General features: G+C 36.0%; 1 protein-coding gene and 1 non-coding gene across 2 annotated transcripts; one reads left to right on the forward strand and one right to left on the reverse strand.

Moving 5' to 3' along the window:
• Nucleotides 1-108, forward strand: LOC148562863 (small nucleolar RNA R71). Its single transcript, XR_015887416.1, has one exon. It is a non-coding gene; the product is annotated as a small nucleolar RNA R71 (small nucleolar RNA).
• A 9,806-nt stretch (nt 109-9,914) lies between these two features.
• Nucleotides 9,915-13,254, reverse strand: LOC148562864 (uncharacterized). The gene is made up of 5 exons (XM_088491030.1): nt 12,379-13,254; nt 12,180-12,297; nt 11,107-12,089; nt 10,281-10,400; nt 9,915-10,154 (listed from the first exon to the last, which is right to left on the reverse strand). Exons 1-5 carry the CDS (start codon nt 13,252-13,254, stop codon nt 9,915-9,917), a joined length of 2,337 nt encoding a protein of 778 aa, XP_088347156.1.
• Nucleotides 13,255-19,102: the final 5,848 nt, after the last annotated feature.

The raw sequence follows: 19,102 nt of genomic DNA on the forward strand, positions 1-19,102 counted from the left end.
AAGCATGTCAGAAGGACACTTTTTGGTCAACTGTTTGTATCTTTCCCAAGCTTCATAGAGGGATTCACCTTCTTTCTGTCTGAAGGTTTGAACATCAGCTCTAAGCTTGCTCAGCTTTTGAGGAGGAAAGTACTTGGCTAAGAAAGCTGTGACCAGCTTATCCCAAGAGTTCAGGCTGTCTTTGGGTTGAGAATCCAACCATAATCTAGCTCTGTCTCTTACAGCAAAAGGGAAAAGCATGAGCCTGTAGACTTCAGGATCTACCCCATTAGTCTTAACAGTATCACATATCTGCAAGAATTCGGTTAAGAACTGAAAAGGATCTTCAGATGGAAGTCCATGAAACTTGCAGTTCTGCTGCATCAGAGAAACTAATTGAGGTTTCAGCTCAAAGTTGTTTGCTCCAATGGCAGGAATGGAGATGCTTCTTCCATGTAAATTGGAATTAGGTGCAGTAAAGTCACTAAGCATCTTCCTTACATTATTATTATTTTCGGCTGCCATCTCCTCTGCCTGTTCGAAAATTTCTGAAAGGTTATCTCTGGATTGTTGTAATTTAGCTTCTCTTAATTTTTTTTTCAGAGTCCTTTCAGGTTCTGGATCTGCTTCCACAAGAATGTTCTTATCCTTGCTCCTGCTCATATGACAAAGAAGAAGGCACAGAAAAATAATAATAATAATAATAATAGAGATCCTTTATACCACAGTATAGGGATCCCTGTGTGAGTAGAAGAAGAGGGGGAGACAAGGAATGTGATGTAAAGAAAGAAACACAACTGTGAGGATGGCAGAGATGTGAGATGAGATGTTAGGATATGAATGAATAAATAGAATGAGATGGGAGAGTGAGAATTTTCGAAAATATTTTTGAAAAAGAGTTAGTGGTTTTTGAAAATAGTTTTTGAAAAATGTTAGTAATTTTCGAAAATTAAGATTTAAAAATTAAATTAATTAATAAATTAAAAAGAAATTTTGAAAAAAGGGGGAAGATATTTTCGAAAAATGAGAGAGAGAGAATTAGTTAGGTAGTTTTGAAAAAGTTAAGAAACAAACAAAAAGTTAGTTAGTTAGTTGAAACTGTAACACCCTAACTACCAAAGCTCACGCTTCCGGCTGCGCAACTCTGATAGCTCGGACATTACGACGACTTTTATACTATTTAATACTAAAATATGAGCTTGTTTAAAACTTTAAACCGCAATATCGCTCCCAAAAATACTTTCATCCGATAACATACATCCATAGATACCATACAACTTACAAAACTCATAAAGAGTACATCCATATATATATATATATATATATATATATATATATATATATATATATATATATATATATATATATATTTACAAGCATTAACCAATACAATCCCTATCCCTCTCACAGAATATATCAAGATAAAGGCGAGGGTACAATAAATAATCTACAACAATACAGAACATATCAATAACTAAATAAACTCTTCGTGACTTCTGCGCCCATATCCTGAAAGGGGAAAAATATAGGGGGGTGAGAACATCATCCTCGAAAGGGTTCTCAGTAGAGGGTTTTTGGGAATTACTGTAATAGGATACGTGAAGATAACCGCATCAGTGATTAATAACCGTCTTATGCCTCTTTTCAAAAACAACAGTTTCCAATAAAAGTAAAGTCGGAAATCTTTTCGGAAAGAAGAACCGTTCAATTCTCAAAAACTCAAAAGCCTTTCAAAACGGTTTATCTATGCGGAACCAAAATAGCCTTTCATAATTTTTTTTTCCAAACCAGAAACACAAAACCGAAATCAACCATCAGTTCATCTCTTTCCAACCACGGCCCTAGGCCCAAACAATCCAACCAACAACCAATCACCACAATCCAACAGAGTCCCAGATGCAAACACAAATAGGAAGATGCAGGCACAAACAAACAGTTATTGCAAGTAGGACAATTAGCAATTAATCACAAAGGCAAGCCAAGTACAATATGCACACCCAAGCAATGTCACATAGATGCATATGATGAATGCCTGTCCCTAGTGGCTGATGATATCATCTGTCGGTTATAGAGCCAACCCGACAAGTCCTGGTAGCTAACCATTGGACTGTCCCTCTGTCGCGCATCCCCAACTCGAGTTATACTCATCATAAACTTGATCATAATCATGATCCATATCCATCACCCTCATTGGTGAATATTTACGGGAGCGAGCTCATCCGGGGCTTTCACAGTGCCCGGCCACACTTACGACATAGGGTCAACAGAGTATCAAGTCTCAACCTGGAGCACGTGGTGGCTAGCCACTGCTACTACCCAGGGAAACTCGTAATCTCAGATAGTGGAAGTGCAACATTCACATTTATCAATGATTCAGCATAAACATGCAATCAATCTCATCCATGGATCAACATCCATCTCAGCCATCCGGCTCACGGTTCATTCCAGAACCAGCCAATATTCATATCATACACAGCCATTCCGGCTCACGGTTCAATCCAGAACCAATCAATATGTATAAACATACACAGCCATTCCGGCTCTCAACAAAACAACACTTCCACATTCAAAATCATCAAATTCATGAAATCGGCATTTAAGCCATAAATCATTTTCTCAACTCATTTTACTTTGAAATCAAGTTTCAACTCTTTTCAGCCTTGGCTTTAAAGATCTCATTTCTCAAATCATCTCAGGCTCATAAGCTACTTTTACTCAAGGTAAATTCTCCTTTCAAAACAATGCCACTCTCGGCATCCTCTTTCCAAAACTTCTATAATCATGGCAAGTTAAAAGCCTCTTTGAGATATTCAAAATCACCCATCCAACAATGGGATTTTATAACAAAAGTTTCTCGGCAGAGTCCCAAGTCTTTAGGGGAGAATAACATAACTCATTTCGCCAAATTCATTTAAAATCATTAAAACATTGGCTTTCCGACTTGAGTAATAAAATAGGATCTAAGCCAAACCGAGTCACGTAATCATTTACTTCTTTCAAAGCCATTTCCTTTACCTAGGCAAAACCAGCTTCAACCCCCATGATAAATTCTAAAGTATTTCAACTGTTCGAAATTGTTTTAGTCTTGCAAAAGTTCAGAATTCAAAGAGTACTTAAAACCTTTCTCAAAACATTTAAAAATGAAACTTGTCAATAGACAGTCAGGTCTTTTCAAAATCATTAAAACTCTTTAATTGAAACCCCCAAGGCAAATTCAAAGGCATAAACCCTTTTCACATTCAATTAGCTTTAAAACACAAGTTTCATCTAAATAACTTTCTCCTGAAAGAGATACAATGCCTTTCTTAAGAAGCAAGACTAAATCACAATTCCTTTTTTAATAATTCATTTCAAAAGTATGAATCATCCCTTTCTTGATAATTCAAATAAAATAGTAGAAGTCTTTAACTCATCATTCTCCGAACAACATTTCAATAAAGACTCGGATTTTATAGAAATTTTGGCAGCACCTCCCCTAAAACTTGGACTTTGCCACCCGGTTCGGGTCCCAACTAAACCGTTTCACAATCCTTTTCAACAGCCCAAAACCAGAAATCAATTCAAAAGCAAGCTAAATCCAACAGTCGCCTCAGTGGCATATCTCAAGGAAACCATTTCAGAAATCAACTCAATATCAACCGATTTAACTCATTTCTAAAGCTTTAAAGAAACGGCTCAATAACAAATCATTTGTCCAAAACCAAGTCAATTAAAGTAAACCAGGCTGATTTCAAAAGTGCGTTCGGCTTTTCACATTATCAAGATAATTAACTCAATTCAACTCAATTCTCAACGGATCAAACTCAGATTTCAAATCTTTAAAGAATTAACATCAAAACATTATATTTCACAAGCCGCACAACAATTCAGCCAAACAAGCATCCTTAACCATTCGAGACAATCAAATAACACACAAGGCAGATACAATCACCAAATACCAATTGTCTCATATCAGTATCCATATGTAATAATTCCAATACATAAAACATAGTTTTTGGAAAGCGCCCCTACCTCAAAACACAAATCCATAATCCAAACGCGTCACAGAATCCTTTCCGCCTCAGCCCGAGATCAACAATCGAAATCCCGGCAGCCAAAACCTCGGTTCCAAGTCACTTTCGCAACAGTCTCAACAACTCTAATCGCAACATACAACAACCGAAACTCAATCGTATAGCGATTAATGCCACAACCTCAGTGTATGATAACAGAACAGTAACTAAAGGACTTTCAAATCAAAAACGCTTACCGAACCGAAGGAGGAACGGCTGAACCGACACAGCGGCGGTCTCCGAACCGGCTCGGCGGCAGCCCGGCAGCTACCCCAAGCGGCAGCGGCGACAAATTCTAATCACGATGACTGAAACCAACAGGCAATGACCATAGTAACCTCGGAATTCAAAAAGGACAGAAATCCCAAATAAAACCCTTACTGGCATTGGATCTTGACGGCGGCAGAGGTGTTTTCCAGCGATGGCAGCAGGGTCTCAAGTGGCAGAAACGGCCAGAAGCTCTGGTGTGGCTCCGGCAGCCACAACCACTTCTCCGGAAGCCATTCACGACAGGCGACGACCACCGCAGCAGCTGGCTGGACGGCGGCAGCTTCTGACGGCAATGGAAGCTCCGGCGGCGTCGCGGGTGGCTTCCCCCTCTCTCTCGCGTCGGGTTCTTCTCAGACGACGGTGGCGTCCTCCATTACTGGCGCCAGGGCACGACGGCGACGCCAGGTTGAGACGGAATGGCGATGGCGAAGGCACGGGTAGCGGCGGCGGCGCGACGCTCTTCGCGAAGCCTTCCTCCCTTCTCACGCGCATGCCCTCCCGTCAGACTCTTCCTCTCTCGCCTCAGTTCCGATCTGTGGCAGAGGCGACCTCGCGAACGGCAGCGGCGGCCTCAATTGGGCAGGGCGCGGCGGCAGAACGGCTCCCCACGTGTAGCTCTCGGCGGTGGCGGCAGAACCCAGTGGCGCCGGCAGACAGCCCCTTTCTTCCCTTCTCTCTTCCGTTCTCCCGATTTCTGCCTTCCCTTTCTTTCTCTTCGTTGGTTTCTCAAAGAACAGTGTGTGTGTGTGTGTGTGTGTGTTTCGCATAGGGCTGCGCAGAAGGAGGATGAAGGAAAGCCTGGAGGCTGCGCAGCGTGAAGGAGGTTGGTTTCAGGGAATGGGTGTATCAAAATTAGGGTTAGGGTTACTTTTATAATTTCAAATAAAAGTAGGGGTAATATAGTAATTGAAACTCAATTAAATTCAACACTAATTATATATAGAAAATACTATTTGTTCATCACTTTCACAAATTATTTTCAATAAAATGTCCAAATCAAATAATTAGAAATAATATACTTAATTTCTTCATTTTCCAAAATAGCAGTATTAATACTTAAAATATTACTTATCCAATCCAAACCATATAAAATCCTTATTATTTCATAACTATCAACTTTATACTTTAAATATAGAAAATAATCCAATAATTATAAAATTGGATAATAATCATAACTTATCTCAAATCCAATAAGTCAAAACTTGCCTTAATTATTTTTAATAAAATAATTTCTGAAATTAAGGCTATAAATAACCATATGATCTGAGACTTGGTCATAATAAGACTTTTCAAAAGTTCTGGGCCTTACAGAAACAAATTTTGAAAAGATAAGAAGTTAGGAAGTTAGAAAAGATATTTTGAAATCAAATTTTTGAAAAAGATAAGAAGATATTTTTGAAAAGATATGATTGAAATTAGTTTTGAAAAAGATTTGATTTTTAAAATTACAATTAATGACTTGATTCACAAGAAATCATAAGATATGATTCTAGAACTTAAAGTTTGAATCTTTCTTAACAAGCAAGTAACAAACTTGAAATTTTTGAATCAAAACATTAATTGTTATTGTTATTTTCAAAAATTTGGTATAAAATAAGAAAAATATTTTTGAAAAATATTTTTGAAATTTTCAAAAATAACTAAGAATTTTGAAAAAGATTTGATTTTTGAAAAAGATAAGATTTTCAAATTGAAAATTTGATTTGACTCATGAGAAACAATTTGATTTTAAAAATTTTTGAAAAAGTCAATCCAAATTTTCGAATTTGATGAGAGAAAATGGGAAAGATATTTTTTTTTTTTTGAAATTTTTATGAAAAACATGAAAATTATGCAATGCATGAAATTTTTAGATCAAAACATGTGATGCATGCAAGAATGCTATGAATGTCAAGATGAACACCAAGAACACTATGGAGATCATGATGAACATCAAGAACACATTTTTGAAAAATTTTTAATGCAAAGAAAACATGCAAGACACCAAACTTAGAATTCTTTAATGCTTACGCACTAAGAATTCAAGAATGCATATGATAAACATGAAAAGACACAAAACAAAAAATCATCAAGATCAAACAAGAAGACTTACCAAGAACAACTTGAAGATCATGAAGAACACTATGAATGCATGAAATTTTCGAAAAATGCAAGATGCATATGCAAGTGACACCAAACTTATGATATGACTCAAGACTCAAACAAGAACACAAAGATATTTTTGATTTTTTATGATTTTCTAATTTTTTTGGTATTTTTCGAAAAATTAATTAAAAGAGAAAAAATAAGGATTCCAAAATTTTTAACATGAATTCCAGGAATCTTGCATTCTTAGTCTAAAGTTTCAGTCCAGGAATTAGACATGGCTCACTAGCCAGCCAAGCTTTCAATGAAAGCTCCAGTCCAAGACACTAGACATGGCCAATGGCCAGCCAAGCTTTAGCATGTAACACGAGAGTATATTGCTCTTGATAACAAATTGCAAGCCTCAGTCCAAATAAATTTAGACATGGCTTTACAGCCAGCCAGGCTTCACATGCTTCATGAAACACTAGAATTCATTCTTTAAAAATTTTGAATAAAAATATATTTTTATTTTTTCGAAAACAGATGAGAAAATTTTAGAAATATTTTTGAAAAATTTTTGAAAAGAAAACAAAAAGAAAATTACCTAATCTGAGCAACAGGATGAACCGTCAGTTGTCCAAACTCAAACAATCCCTGGCAACGGCGCCAAAAACTTGGTGCACGAAATTGTGATGTCCAGGCTCGAACAATCCCTGGCAACGTGAGCAACTTGGTACGCGTAATCGTGATTACACTTTAATTATGTAAAATTCATGGCTCTTTCTTGTCTCTGGCAATGGCGCCAAGAACATGGTGCCCATACCATGGTTCACAACTTCGATACAACTAACCAGCAAGTGCACTGGGTCGTCCAAGTAATACCTTACGTGAGTAAGGGTCGAATCCCACGGAGATTGTTGGTATGAAGCAAGCTATGGTCACCTTGTAAATCTCAGTCAGGCGGATATAAAATAATTATGGAGTTTTCGAATAATAAATAATAGAATAGGGATAGAGATACTTATGTAAATCATTGGTAGGAATTTCAGATAAGCGAATGGAGATGCTTTTCGTTCCTCTGAACCTCTGCTTTCCTGCTATCTTCATCCAATCAGTCTTACTCCTTTCCATGGCTGGCTTTATGTGATACATCACCACTGTCAATGGCTACTTTCGGTCATCTCTCGGGATAATGATCCAATGCCCTGTCACGGCACGGCTAATCGTCTGGAGGCATCACCCTTGCCAATGGCTTCATCTTATCCTCTCAGTGAATAATATGCTCACGCACCCTGTCACGGCACGGCTATTCATCTGTCGGTTCTTGATCATGCTGGAATAGGATTTACTATCCTTTTGCGTCTGTCACTAACGCCCTGCAATCGCGAGTTCGGAGCTCGTCACAGTCATTCAATCATTGAATCCTACTCGGAATACCACAGACAAGGTTTAGACCTTCCGGATTCTCTTGAATGCCGCCATCATTCTAGCTTACGCCACGAAGATTCTGGTTAGGAGATCTAAGAGATATTCATTCTAGCTTATTTCATGTAGAACGGAGGTGTTTGTCAGGCACGCGTTCATAAGGGAGAAGGATGATGAGCGTCACACATAATCATCACCTTCATCACGTTCTTGGGTGTGAATGGATATCTTAGAAGAGAAATAAGAAGAATTGAATAGAAGACAGTAGTACTTTGCATTAATCTTTGAGGAACAGCAGAGCTCCACACCTTAATCTATGGAGTGTAGAAACTCTACCGTTAAAAATACATAAGTGAAGGTCCAGGCATGGCCGAGATGGTCAGCCCCCTAAAGCGTGATCAATAGTCTCCTAAGATGAACAATGGATTAAAACTGAGACCAAAGATACCTAATACAATAGTAAAAGGTCCTATTTATAATAAACTAGCTACTAGGGTTTACATGAGTAAGTAATTGATGCATAAATCCACTTCTTGGGCCCACTTGGTGTGTGTTTGGGCTGAACCTGAGTGTTGCACATGTAGAGGTCCTTCTTGGAGTTGAACGCCAGCTTTTGTGCCAGTTTGGGCGTTCAACTCTGGTTTTGGCTCCTAATCTGGCGCTGGACGCCAGATTTGGGCAGAGAGCTGACGTTGAACGCCAGTTTACGTCATCTATTCTTGGCCAAAGTATGGACTATTATATATTTCTGGAAAGCCCTGGATGTCTACTTTCCAACGCAATTGGAAGCACGCCATTTCGAGTTCTGTAGCTCCAGAAAATCCACTTTGAGTGCAGGGAGGTCAGAATCCAACAGCATCAGCAGTCCTTCTTCAACCTCTGAATCTGATTTCTGCTCAAGTCCCTCAATTTCAGCCAGAAAATACCTGAAATCACAGAAAAACACACAAACTCATAGTAAAGTCCAGAAATGTGAATTTAACATAAAAACTAATGAAAACATCCCTAAAAGTAACTAGATCCTACTAAAAACATACTAAAAACAATGCCAAAAAGCGTATAAATTATCCGCTCATCACCTACTCAGACGAAGATGTTAAAAATATCATATGAAGAGTTTTGTATTAAAAGTGTGCTTTATTTATTAGGTCACATTTTTTAAAAAATAACACTTTTATAGCATATCAAATCAAACCCTATAATTCATCAACTAATGATAAAAAAATGCATCTTTATACGAATACAATAATAAAATCTTCATGATAGTATCTATCTTTTTTTTTTTGTGTTTAGATTTAATCTTTGCTTTGTGTATAGAAAAAAAGTTGGGAAAATTAGTGACAAGGAATATCAAGAGATTTTTTTTAAACAAAGAGAGTTTAACACATTAAAGTGGAGTATGTAGGAACAAAAAATACAAAAAAACAAGATAATAAACACAGTACAATACGATTTTGCTAGGTAGACAATGATTTTTATGAACAATGTGAACAATGGACTCTAAAAATGACCCAATAAAATAAAAAACACTCCGCTCTTAAATTACTTCCTAAACCCTAATAACATAACTCGGGCGTACCTGCTTGCTTACCTGCTCACTCGAACAAGAACTCCAGCTTGGCCCACGCCCACTTCTGGCTTTGGTCAATACAATATCCTTGATCAATGGACGAGGACGATCCCCTAATTGCTAGTCCGAATCAAGGGCCAAAGTCCGATTGGACTAAAGCTGTTCGACTGAAAGGCGGATCTCCTGACTCGACCAAAAAAGAATGGAAGTCAGATTCGCCGATCTCCCTTCCCCTCTTTCAAGATCAGATCGAGAGTTCCAACAGAACAAGCATTCGCTCTACTTCTTCTTCCCTCTTTAGGGTAACCATTCGCACACCTAGTGGATTGAACATCCAACCATTATTAATTGTGCATGAGTAAACCGAATCAAAAGGAATAATCATCCAATTAAGAATCAACATAATCATCTGCATACCTAGAATTGAACATCCGACATATCTGTTGTTCACATTGTTTAGTATTTTCATTGTCTCCCTGTACTTTTCCATAAAATATAATTCGTTGTCATCTCCGGCATTGCCATCAACAACCAAACGGATCAACACCACATCATTTCTTGTAACTCAAAAATGACTTATTATTCATTCCATCAACACCTCTCTCAGATCTCTGGAATATTCTGTCATTCAGTTCCAACCAAATGTTCCAGATAACTGCAAAGAACCCTATCATCCACTTGTTTTGCTCAGAGTTATGACCAGGCACTTCAATCCAACTCTCAAACAGCTCTTTGATAGTCCCTCGAATAGCCCAAGCTCTATTAGCACTCTTCAACCAAGCGCACCACACCTGCCATGTAAACTCACAGCCAAGAAACAAATGATGCATAAATTCTATTTCATTTCTGCACAAAACACAAATCTTATCACTATGATGTATATGTCCTAATCTACTCAGTCTCTCTTTAGTGTTAACCCTGCCTACTAAGACAAACCATGCAAACAGTTCAACTCTTAGAGGAACCGATCCTCTCCATATGGTACTAGTGAAGTTGTAACTTGTGATGTCCTCCGAGAGAGTCTCTTTCTGCAACACCTGCACAAATGAATTAGTAGAAAAAATACATGTTCTGTCAAGTTTCCGTATAACTGCATCCTCTCTATCAGATGATAGTCTTACTAGCTGTAATCGATCATGAAGTTGATTGAGCAAATCTAACTCCCATTGGAATAATTCTCTCCTCCACTGAAAGCTCCATACCCACTCTAACCCATCCCAAAACCCACATTCCCTTACGACAAATCCTTGTTGATTTGAAACAAAGAAGAGTCTCGAAAAACTATCTTTCAACGAGCCACTTTGTAATCAATCATCCTCCCAAAACCAAATACGTCTGCCATTTTTCACCTCCATAGACAAACCATTGATCATCATATCTCTTACTTGTTGCTCTTTAATATTGAGTTGGCAAATATCTTTTCACGGGCCACCTCTTGACGGTAAAAGCTGTTTTGACAACATTACAGTTGGGTTCAAATGATTACAAGAACATATAACTTTCTTCCATAACGGGATCTTCCTTCGAAAAGTGCCACCATCACTTGAATAGAAGCGACACATTTCTAATTAAAGCATCCCCCACCACTAAGCCTCTTAAATTTTTTGGAGCTTGCACCATCTCCCATTTCACAAGTGGTATACCGTTATTCCCATCTTCTTTACTCTACAAAAACCTTTTCTGTAACCCAATTATCTTTTCTGGAATCGCCTTTGGCCTCTTATACAAGCTTAAGTAGTATACCGTCAAGCTATTAAGAACAGATTTTATGAGAACCAACTTACTAGCTTTGTTAAGAGACTTCGCTTTCCATAAGCTAAGCTTATCTTCCACCTTGTCTATGATCGGTTTCCAGGTCTTCACCAACCGAGGGTTTGTACCTAGAGAAATTCCTAAGTACTTGACAGGTAGAGTAGCTTCGGCACATTCCAACAAACCACACATATTCGTCACCAATTCCTGCTCACAGTTAACCAAAATCAAGCTTGACTTATCAAAGTTAATACTCAGGCCAGACATCAACTCAAAACAACGCAGAAGTCTCTTATAATTCACTAGTATCTTTGTATCCTTTGGGAAAAATAAGATTGTGTCATCTGCAAATTGGAGATGTGACAACTCTATGTTGTCTCTTCCCACCAACAGTGGAGAAATGCGTCCATTTCTGACTGCCTTACCCACCATCCTGTGTAAGATGTCAACGGCAAGAATGAACAGAAAGGGAGAAAGAGGATCTCCTTGTCTAAGACCTCGCTCTATCCTGAATGGCTTGGATGGTGACCCATTAATCAACATCAACATAGATACTGTAGTCATACATTCCTTCACCCATGTCCTCCATCTAAGACCAAAACCCATCTTTTGTAACACAATATCCACAAAGCTCCATCTCACCCTGTCGTACGCTTTCTGAAAGTCCAATTTGATGATTGCCGCCTGCTTCTTGTGCAGCTTTAGCCATTGGACCGTCTCACAAGTAATGAGAGCACCATCGTGTATTTTGCGACCCTTTGCAAACGCAGACTGAGTGTCTCCCACTAAACCTGGCATCACTAAACGCATTCTTCTCACCAATACTTTGGATATCACCTTATAGACACAACCAACCATGCTAATCGGCCTTAGGTCTTTGATTTCCTTAGCTCCCATAACTTTTGGAACTAGCGCCACCCATGTTACATTAGCATCCATTGGTAGCTTCGCACTTTGGAAAAATTCCAACACAGCTGCAATAAATTCCTAGCCAATCTCACTCCAATATTTCTTTATGAAGTTCATATTGTGCCTATTACTACCTGGTATTTTACTGGACTCACAATCCCAAACCACCTCTCGTATTTCCTCAGGTAATGGCATAACCTCTAACACTGCTGCCTCTTCGTCATCAATCTGCTTTACCAACCCATCACAGATCCCAATAATAGGAGCAAATTTCTGTCGATATAGATCTTTATAAAATCTCATAATTGCAACATTTCTTCTGGACTAGTTCCTCACCAATCTGCCATTAATTACTAGAGAATCGATTCTATTGTTCCGCCTTCTAGCCGACGCTAGGTTATGAAAGTATTTAGTGTTCTTGTCCATATCTCTAGCATGATGAGATCGAGACATCTGCTTCAAATGAAGCTCCTTTCTGAAATACCACTTCGAACAACAAGTTACAAGAGCCTTCTGTCTAGCCTCCACTGTTCTGTCATAATTACCAGCATTAACCATATCATCAATCTTTTTAATCTCTTCCTCAAACTTCTTTATCCTGTTGTCCATGTCTCCAAAATTGTCCTTATGCCATCTCCTCAGCAGTACTGTTAAGGCCTTCAGCTTATTAGTAAACTGTGCCTCACCCAAATTCCTCCACTCATCCTTCACCATCCACAAAAATCTTTCATGTGTAAGTGGCACCGTTAAGGCCTTCAGCTTATTAATGAACTGTGCTTCACCCGAATTCCTCCACTCATCCTTCACCATCCACAGAAATCCTTTATGTGTAAACAAGGAATGCAGGCTTTGAAAATATCTTGGACCCGCACTAAGTCTTGTATTTTCCAAAATCAACGGACAATGATCTGATAGACCTCTAGGTTCCCCTTTCAACCGAGTATCTGGAAACTCCTCAAGCCACTCCACATTGTCGAGAATCCGGTCAATGTGGCTACAAGATCGACCTCGAAACCATTTGAACTTCCGATCAGTAAGCGGTAAATTCACTAGCGGTAAATCTTGCACCCATTCCTTAAATTCTTCCGCAGATGCCGGTAAACTAATAGCATTTTTCTTTTCCTCCAACCTTAATATCTCGTTAAAGTCTCCCATGAAACAAAACGGAACTTGACATAAACCTACAATGTAGCTTAACTCCTCCCACATCACCAATTTCTCACTCCACATATGGCTCCATACACCAAACAAAATGCACAGTTAAAGTTATTTTTTGTCAACAAACCTTCAACGCATAGCCAACCATCCCCTCATAACAGTTTGATCATTTAAACAACAAATCATCTTACATTAACAATAAACCGCCAGATGCACCTACTGATTTCACATAATCCCAACCCACCGTGTCACAACCCCCCAATCATACTACATCAAACTTAGTCACTACCTCTCTCTTAGTTTCAATCAATCCTAGCATATTCAACCTATATTTTTTCTTCAACTCTTTCACCATACTCAACTTCCCATCCCTTCTTAGTCTTCTAACATTCCAGTAACTATAAATTATTTAAAATAATTTCTATACACCTTGTTTGTTGTTTGGGTCTGCTCTTCCTGCTAGCTTTTTCTTTTTGTTTTGCCATCCTTCTTTTTGCTATAATAGCTTCATTCTGACTTTATAAAATCGCCATAATGTCTTCTTCATCACGAAAAATTGCACCAGATTTCACTACTAATTTTCATGTTTCCTTATTTTTGGTTAACTGTCCTTCCTGCGTAAGCCTCTTATCAGCATTTTGATTTGTATCTTCTGCTTTTGTTTCGAATCCAACATCCTCTGTAACCCGTTCTTTGACATTTTTATGTCCCACAACTTTGTCTTCACCTACTACTTCTACCACATTGTTCTCCCTTTCATGCAATTGTATCATTTTGCCCCCTTGGTTTGCCCGGCCCGTCGTTCTTTCAACCAACCCCTCCAATTCCGGCCCTTGATCATACCCCTCCACATTGTTAGGTGTTGCCAAGCTCTCCACAACAATGCTACAAGGATGAGGTGCTTGGCTTCTGTCCGACGCTCTCCATACTCGTCCACATATCACGCCTTTTTGCGGCTCAATGAAATGGGTTTTGCATTCTTTGGTAGCCACGTGAATGAGGACATGTGAAACTTAGTTGGCTCCCCTCGTCTCGTGTAGCCCATCGTTGCCTAAGGAAGGACCCGCCTGTCCCGAACCAGACCATTTGCTGAGCCCCTGACCCGGCCCAACTTCCCTGGCGCCCACCTGCCTCGAATCGGACCCCGTGCTGATCTCCTAATTCGGACCAACTTTCTGGCGCCCTCTTGTTGCAATTGCACATAGTCCAACTGCCAATCTATTTGGCAAGGTTGCACAGGCCCACTAGATTTATGGCCCAGGAGGAGCCTAGCATTGTAACATTGTTTATGGGCCTCCCTATTTTTAAAATCCAGACCCATATTACTCCACCATTGGATCCTTTTCTCAAATATTTTGGACCCACTTTCCTTATCAAAGCAATATTCTGTAACTGTTCTTTCCGATTCAATCTCCACACAATCATCAAATCCCTCACAATCAGCCTCCTCATTAATCTCTTCAATTTCGAGCGAACCCGTTATCCATTGCAATTGATACGGATTTAAATGCTCTTGATTGCATTCGTTCAAAAAAATATCTGATATTACCATTCTATCCTTATCTTCATCACCTTTCTTAGCCCGTGTCATGATTAGCTCAGCCGCCGGATCCCACACCGCCGCCATCGCCACCATTCCATCGGCATGTGAACTATCAAGAGATTTTAATTAATAAAAGAATTAATTATATCAAAATTATTTAAAAATGAAAGATATATTATATTAAAAAATCAATAAATAAGATTTGAAATAATAAAATTATTCTATTATTCTTTTTTCTTCTTTCTGTTTTTTTTTCTATATTTGTCTTTTTCCATCATTTTCATTGTTACTGTACTTCCTTTTTTTAGATATATTTTCTTTGTTTCTATTGACTTTAATTTATGTTCTTTTGACAGATGTCTGTGTCAATGCTGAGACTTTTTCGATAAGTTTCTTTCTATCCCTGAGTTCTTTATGAATTCACTTTCTCAGATGCACCATGCAACTTTTGCAAAAATTACTAACTTCTTTTTTATTTTATGGGATTTGATGAAATTTATGTTTTATTATTTGTTTGAATTAAATGGAGGTATCTACGTTTACTTGTTTGTCTATGATGAATAGAGAAAGGTATCACCAAAGACCTATATATATATATATATATATATATATATATATATATATATATATATATATATATATATATATATATATATATATATTTCATTTTAATTTCATTTTGCTATTATAAAAATAAGTAATTTGCTTTCTTGAGTACACTATCCATTTATCTTGGTTACAAATTAAAACAGGCACTGGGCTCGAAGCCAAAGCATAATTTAACTAGTGTTCCAAAAGGTTCCTTATATCCTATATCATGTTAGAAGAATTTAAAATTTTCAATCTCATATTCTATATTTTGCTTTATTTGTGTTAATAATCTCTTATCCAAATTGAAAAACAATGTCTTATTCATGAAATTTGCTTAATTTTGTATTTTGTGTGATATGTATAGTAAATTATAACTTCATAGTTTTATTTTTAAAATTCAAGAAATGAAAAATCTTTACATAAGAAAATTTTCAAATTACTTTATCCAGCCTAATGGATATTCTCATGTATTAGATAATCAAGGCTGCTTCAATTATAATCAAGGGTGGTTTATTTTATGCTTGAAAGATTATTTTTATTTGCATACTATTAAATGATCAATTATATTATATGCTTCTATTGTTAGTCTAATTATTTTATTTTAAGTTTAATAAAATCATATTCTACTCATCATCAAACGATTCTTCATTTTTATATTGATTGTTTTATTTTTATCTTATTTTTGTCTCTAGAACCTAGTTGTTATGCTAATAAATTAAAAAAAATTTGGATAATATTCTAAACAAAAATTTAAGCCCAACCATTTGTAAAACTTACTAACTACATAACTAGCTTAGAGATTTACAGCAAAGCTCTTGATCTTAAATGTGAATGAATTGGTGGTTATGATTTGAAGTTAATTAAATGCTTAGTAAGAAATGCTAGTAAACTTTGGCAATAGATAGTGTTTTCTTTAACTTTAGTATAATTCTACAAGTATTTTATTAATAATGTTATGTTTAATTTTCTTTTCAAATTATGCAAATTTGTATGCATTGTCAAGATATATACTAAGAGCAATGCTAGGGGGACAACAACTTTTGTGATTAGTAGCCATCAAATAGCCATCAATGATGATTTAATGGTGTGAGATTTCATCCAATGACTCACATTTCTCTGCTGGTTACATGCTGGCCAAAATTCAATAAAATTGCTGGCTCCCTAAACTTTTTCATATACCAATGTCATACTCGTGTCCTTTATAGTGAATTCCAAAGCTTTTAGGTAGCTAAATTTAAATAAGGTGATGCCAAATCAAAAAAAGGGATAATATTAAAATAAAAATTCTGAATTAAGGTTTGCTCAACATCAATATCAACTTCACTCGAATGATCCTAGTGCACCAACATCATTTACTTGTATATAAGCATAAAAATAGTAGTATAAAGTCTATTTGTATAGAAGCATAAAGAATAGTAATATAGAGGCATTAGAGTTGTCTAACTTTAGTTAATACACAAATTTTTTATTCGAAATAAAATTATATCAATTAAAAATTTTATAAAAGGTGTTTCTTTTTTTGAGATTCTTTTATTTTGTTTTATTAATTTTAGTTTTGAATTGCACAATTTTAATTCAAAATTAGAAAGATATCGAACAAATGTTTATGATAAAAACTAATTGTTATTACATACAAAATTCAAGAGAAGCAATTTTTTTGTAAAAGATAAATAAGTAAGAGAAAATGCGAGTAAGAAGACTTACTAATGGTGAATTGGAAATTAGGGAATTCATTAACAACAAATGATTGTGATAAATAAATGTGTGTAAATAAAAGATTTAAATATAATAGAGAATCAAAGAAAATATATTTATAAGAAAGAAATAAATAAAAAAATCACCTAAAGATATATTTATCTCTCCAAAAAAAATTTGGTCATTCTCTTTAAATATTATAAAAGTTTATTTTTTAATATGTTTTTGAAGGATTACCATGTGTTCATAACACGCAGCGAAAGAAAAGAAAGTAATCCTAAAGATCTATTTTGTGCTTAAATTTTATTCCAATAATTTAATATATAGATCAAATCTAAATACCTTTAGACGCTTTAGTAAAAATCACTTTCTCCTTCGATGGTACGAAGGCGCTATGCGTATCCACACCGAGACCAACCTTTGCTGTCAACTCCTTGACCAATGGACATTTGATCTAAATTGAGAAACCTCTTGCAACTCTTTGCACGCCATAAAATTATTCTCCAAGAATTAGGCTCACATACATTTATGTGTGTAGAGGCAAAGGAATAAAACTCTTGTTATTCTCTTCTCTTTCGCATTCTTCTACTCTTGGCATACATATATATAGTATGAGATTTGTTACTTTGATTCTCAATTCAAATTTAAATCATATCTTTTTATTTTAAACTTGAATCTTTCAAATTTATGAATCGTATCATAACTCAATTTGAAACAGAATCAGTTAGGATCTCATCCAAATTTAGAATTCAAGTTTAGAAATAGAATAACTAATTATTCTCAAATCTCATATAATATTCTCAATTATCATATTATTATTATTATATTCTTGGTGCTAGCAAAGAATATAATAATATTCCATTTGAATTAATATAATTATTTATTTGATCAAATCAAAATAATAATTAAATAATTCTACAGCAAAGATTAGAACACTCGTTAGTGTGTGACCCCATAGGTTCAATACTAAGCGGGTAGTAAATTAGTCATACTAAATTTACTAATCAAGGTTGGCGTCTAGCAACACTCCTCAATGACCCGATAGTATGAAGTAATATATTTTTACTAAGAACCTCAGAAGAACAAAGTATAATTCCTTCCATCTTTTCAGCTCTTGGTTAACCTTTAGAGTATGGTTTAATTGTCAAACTCTAACTTGTTACCATTATTATAATGAACTGTGAATGACCTAAGAAACTCATTTCTTCATTCATTCAATCCCCTTGGCCAAGGTTTTATTCATCTCAGTCGTTATAATCATAGAGCTCAAACTCTTTACGAAGAGTTGACGGATTCCTTATTGACTAATCATTAATTCTACAAGTATTTAAATCATACCCAATATCCATTCAACTAGCACCCTAGGGTATTAGGTGTCCGGAATCAAAGTATAATAAATACATTGTTAATTACTATGACAGTCGCAGGTCAAAGGAAACTCTATTACTGTGTTCATCTTGAGAATATCCTATTGACAAATATACGGTAATTATAACCATTAGGAATTCTCAAAGTGAGTCAGTTCAATGGTCATATCTCTATATGCACCATCTATATATATAATTTAATAAATGAGATCTATTAATCTTCATCCAATGAAGACCATTATATATATATATTGATCTTTCCGGATTATTAATGTCCTTTTTAATAATCCTATGACCAAGAATAATTTAGATTAAATTATAAAAGATTTATCTCTCAATATTGTGGTCACTATCACAATGATAAATCTCTAAATTTAATCAAGGACGTTATTATATTAACATTTTAATATAATAACAATAACAAATTATTTGACACGTGATTGATTGGATTGTGGTCATACTACTTATTCCCAACAATCTCCCACTTGCACGAGAGTCAATCATGATAGATTGGATCTTGGGCATATTATTATCACAATAGTTTTATTAACGATTCTTTTTAATAATTAAAATCTCTCTAACGGTTCTTTATAATAATTTTTTCAAACAATATTTAAATATTCTGCCATAAGTTAATAGAAAATAGAGAAATTTTTTATATACTATAAAAAAAGGAATGATTCTTTTTTCATATTAATTAATTACTATAATAAACTATAAAATA

The sequence above is a fragment of the Arachis ipaensis genome, chromosome B6 (genome assembly GCF_059453495.1).
Source record: "Arachis ipaensis isolate K30076 ecotype BB chromosome B6, ASM5945349v1, whole genome shotgun sequence".
In the NCBI taxonomy this organism is placed as follows: domain Eukaryota; kingdom Viridiplantae; phylum Streptophyta; class Magnoliopsida; order Fabales; family Fabaceae; genus Arachis; species Arachis ipaensis.

Excerpts from the sequence above, each read along its gene's own strand:
- LOC148562864 (XM_088491030.1), bottom strand. The coding sequence starts at position 13,254 with ATGTGGAGTGAGAAATTGGTGATGTGGGAGGAGTTAAGCTACATTGTA. Across the intron at positions 12,298-12,378 it reads ACAATAGAATCGATTCTCTA|AAATTTGCTCCTATTATTGG; the intron begins GTAATTAATGGC and ends CTATATCGACAG. Across the intron at positions 10,155-10,280 it reads GGTTTGTCTTAGTAGGCAGG|GTGTGGTGCGCTTGGTTGAA; the intron begins GTTAACACTAAA and ends TTTACATGGCAG.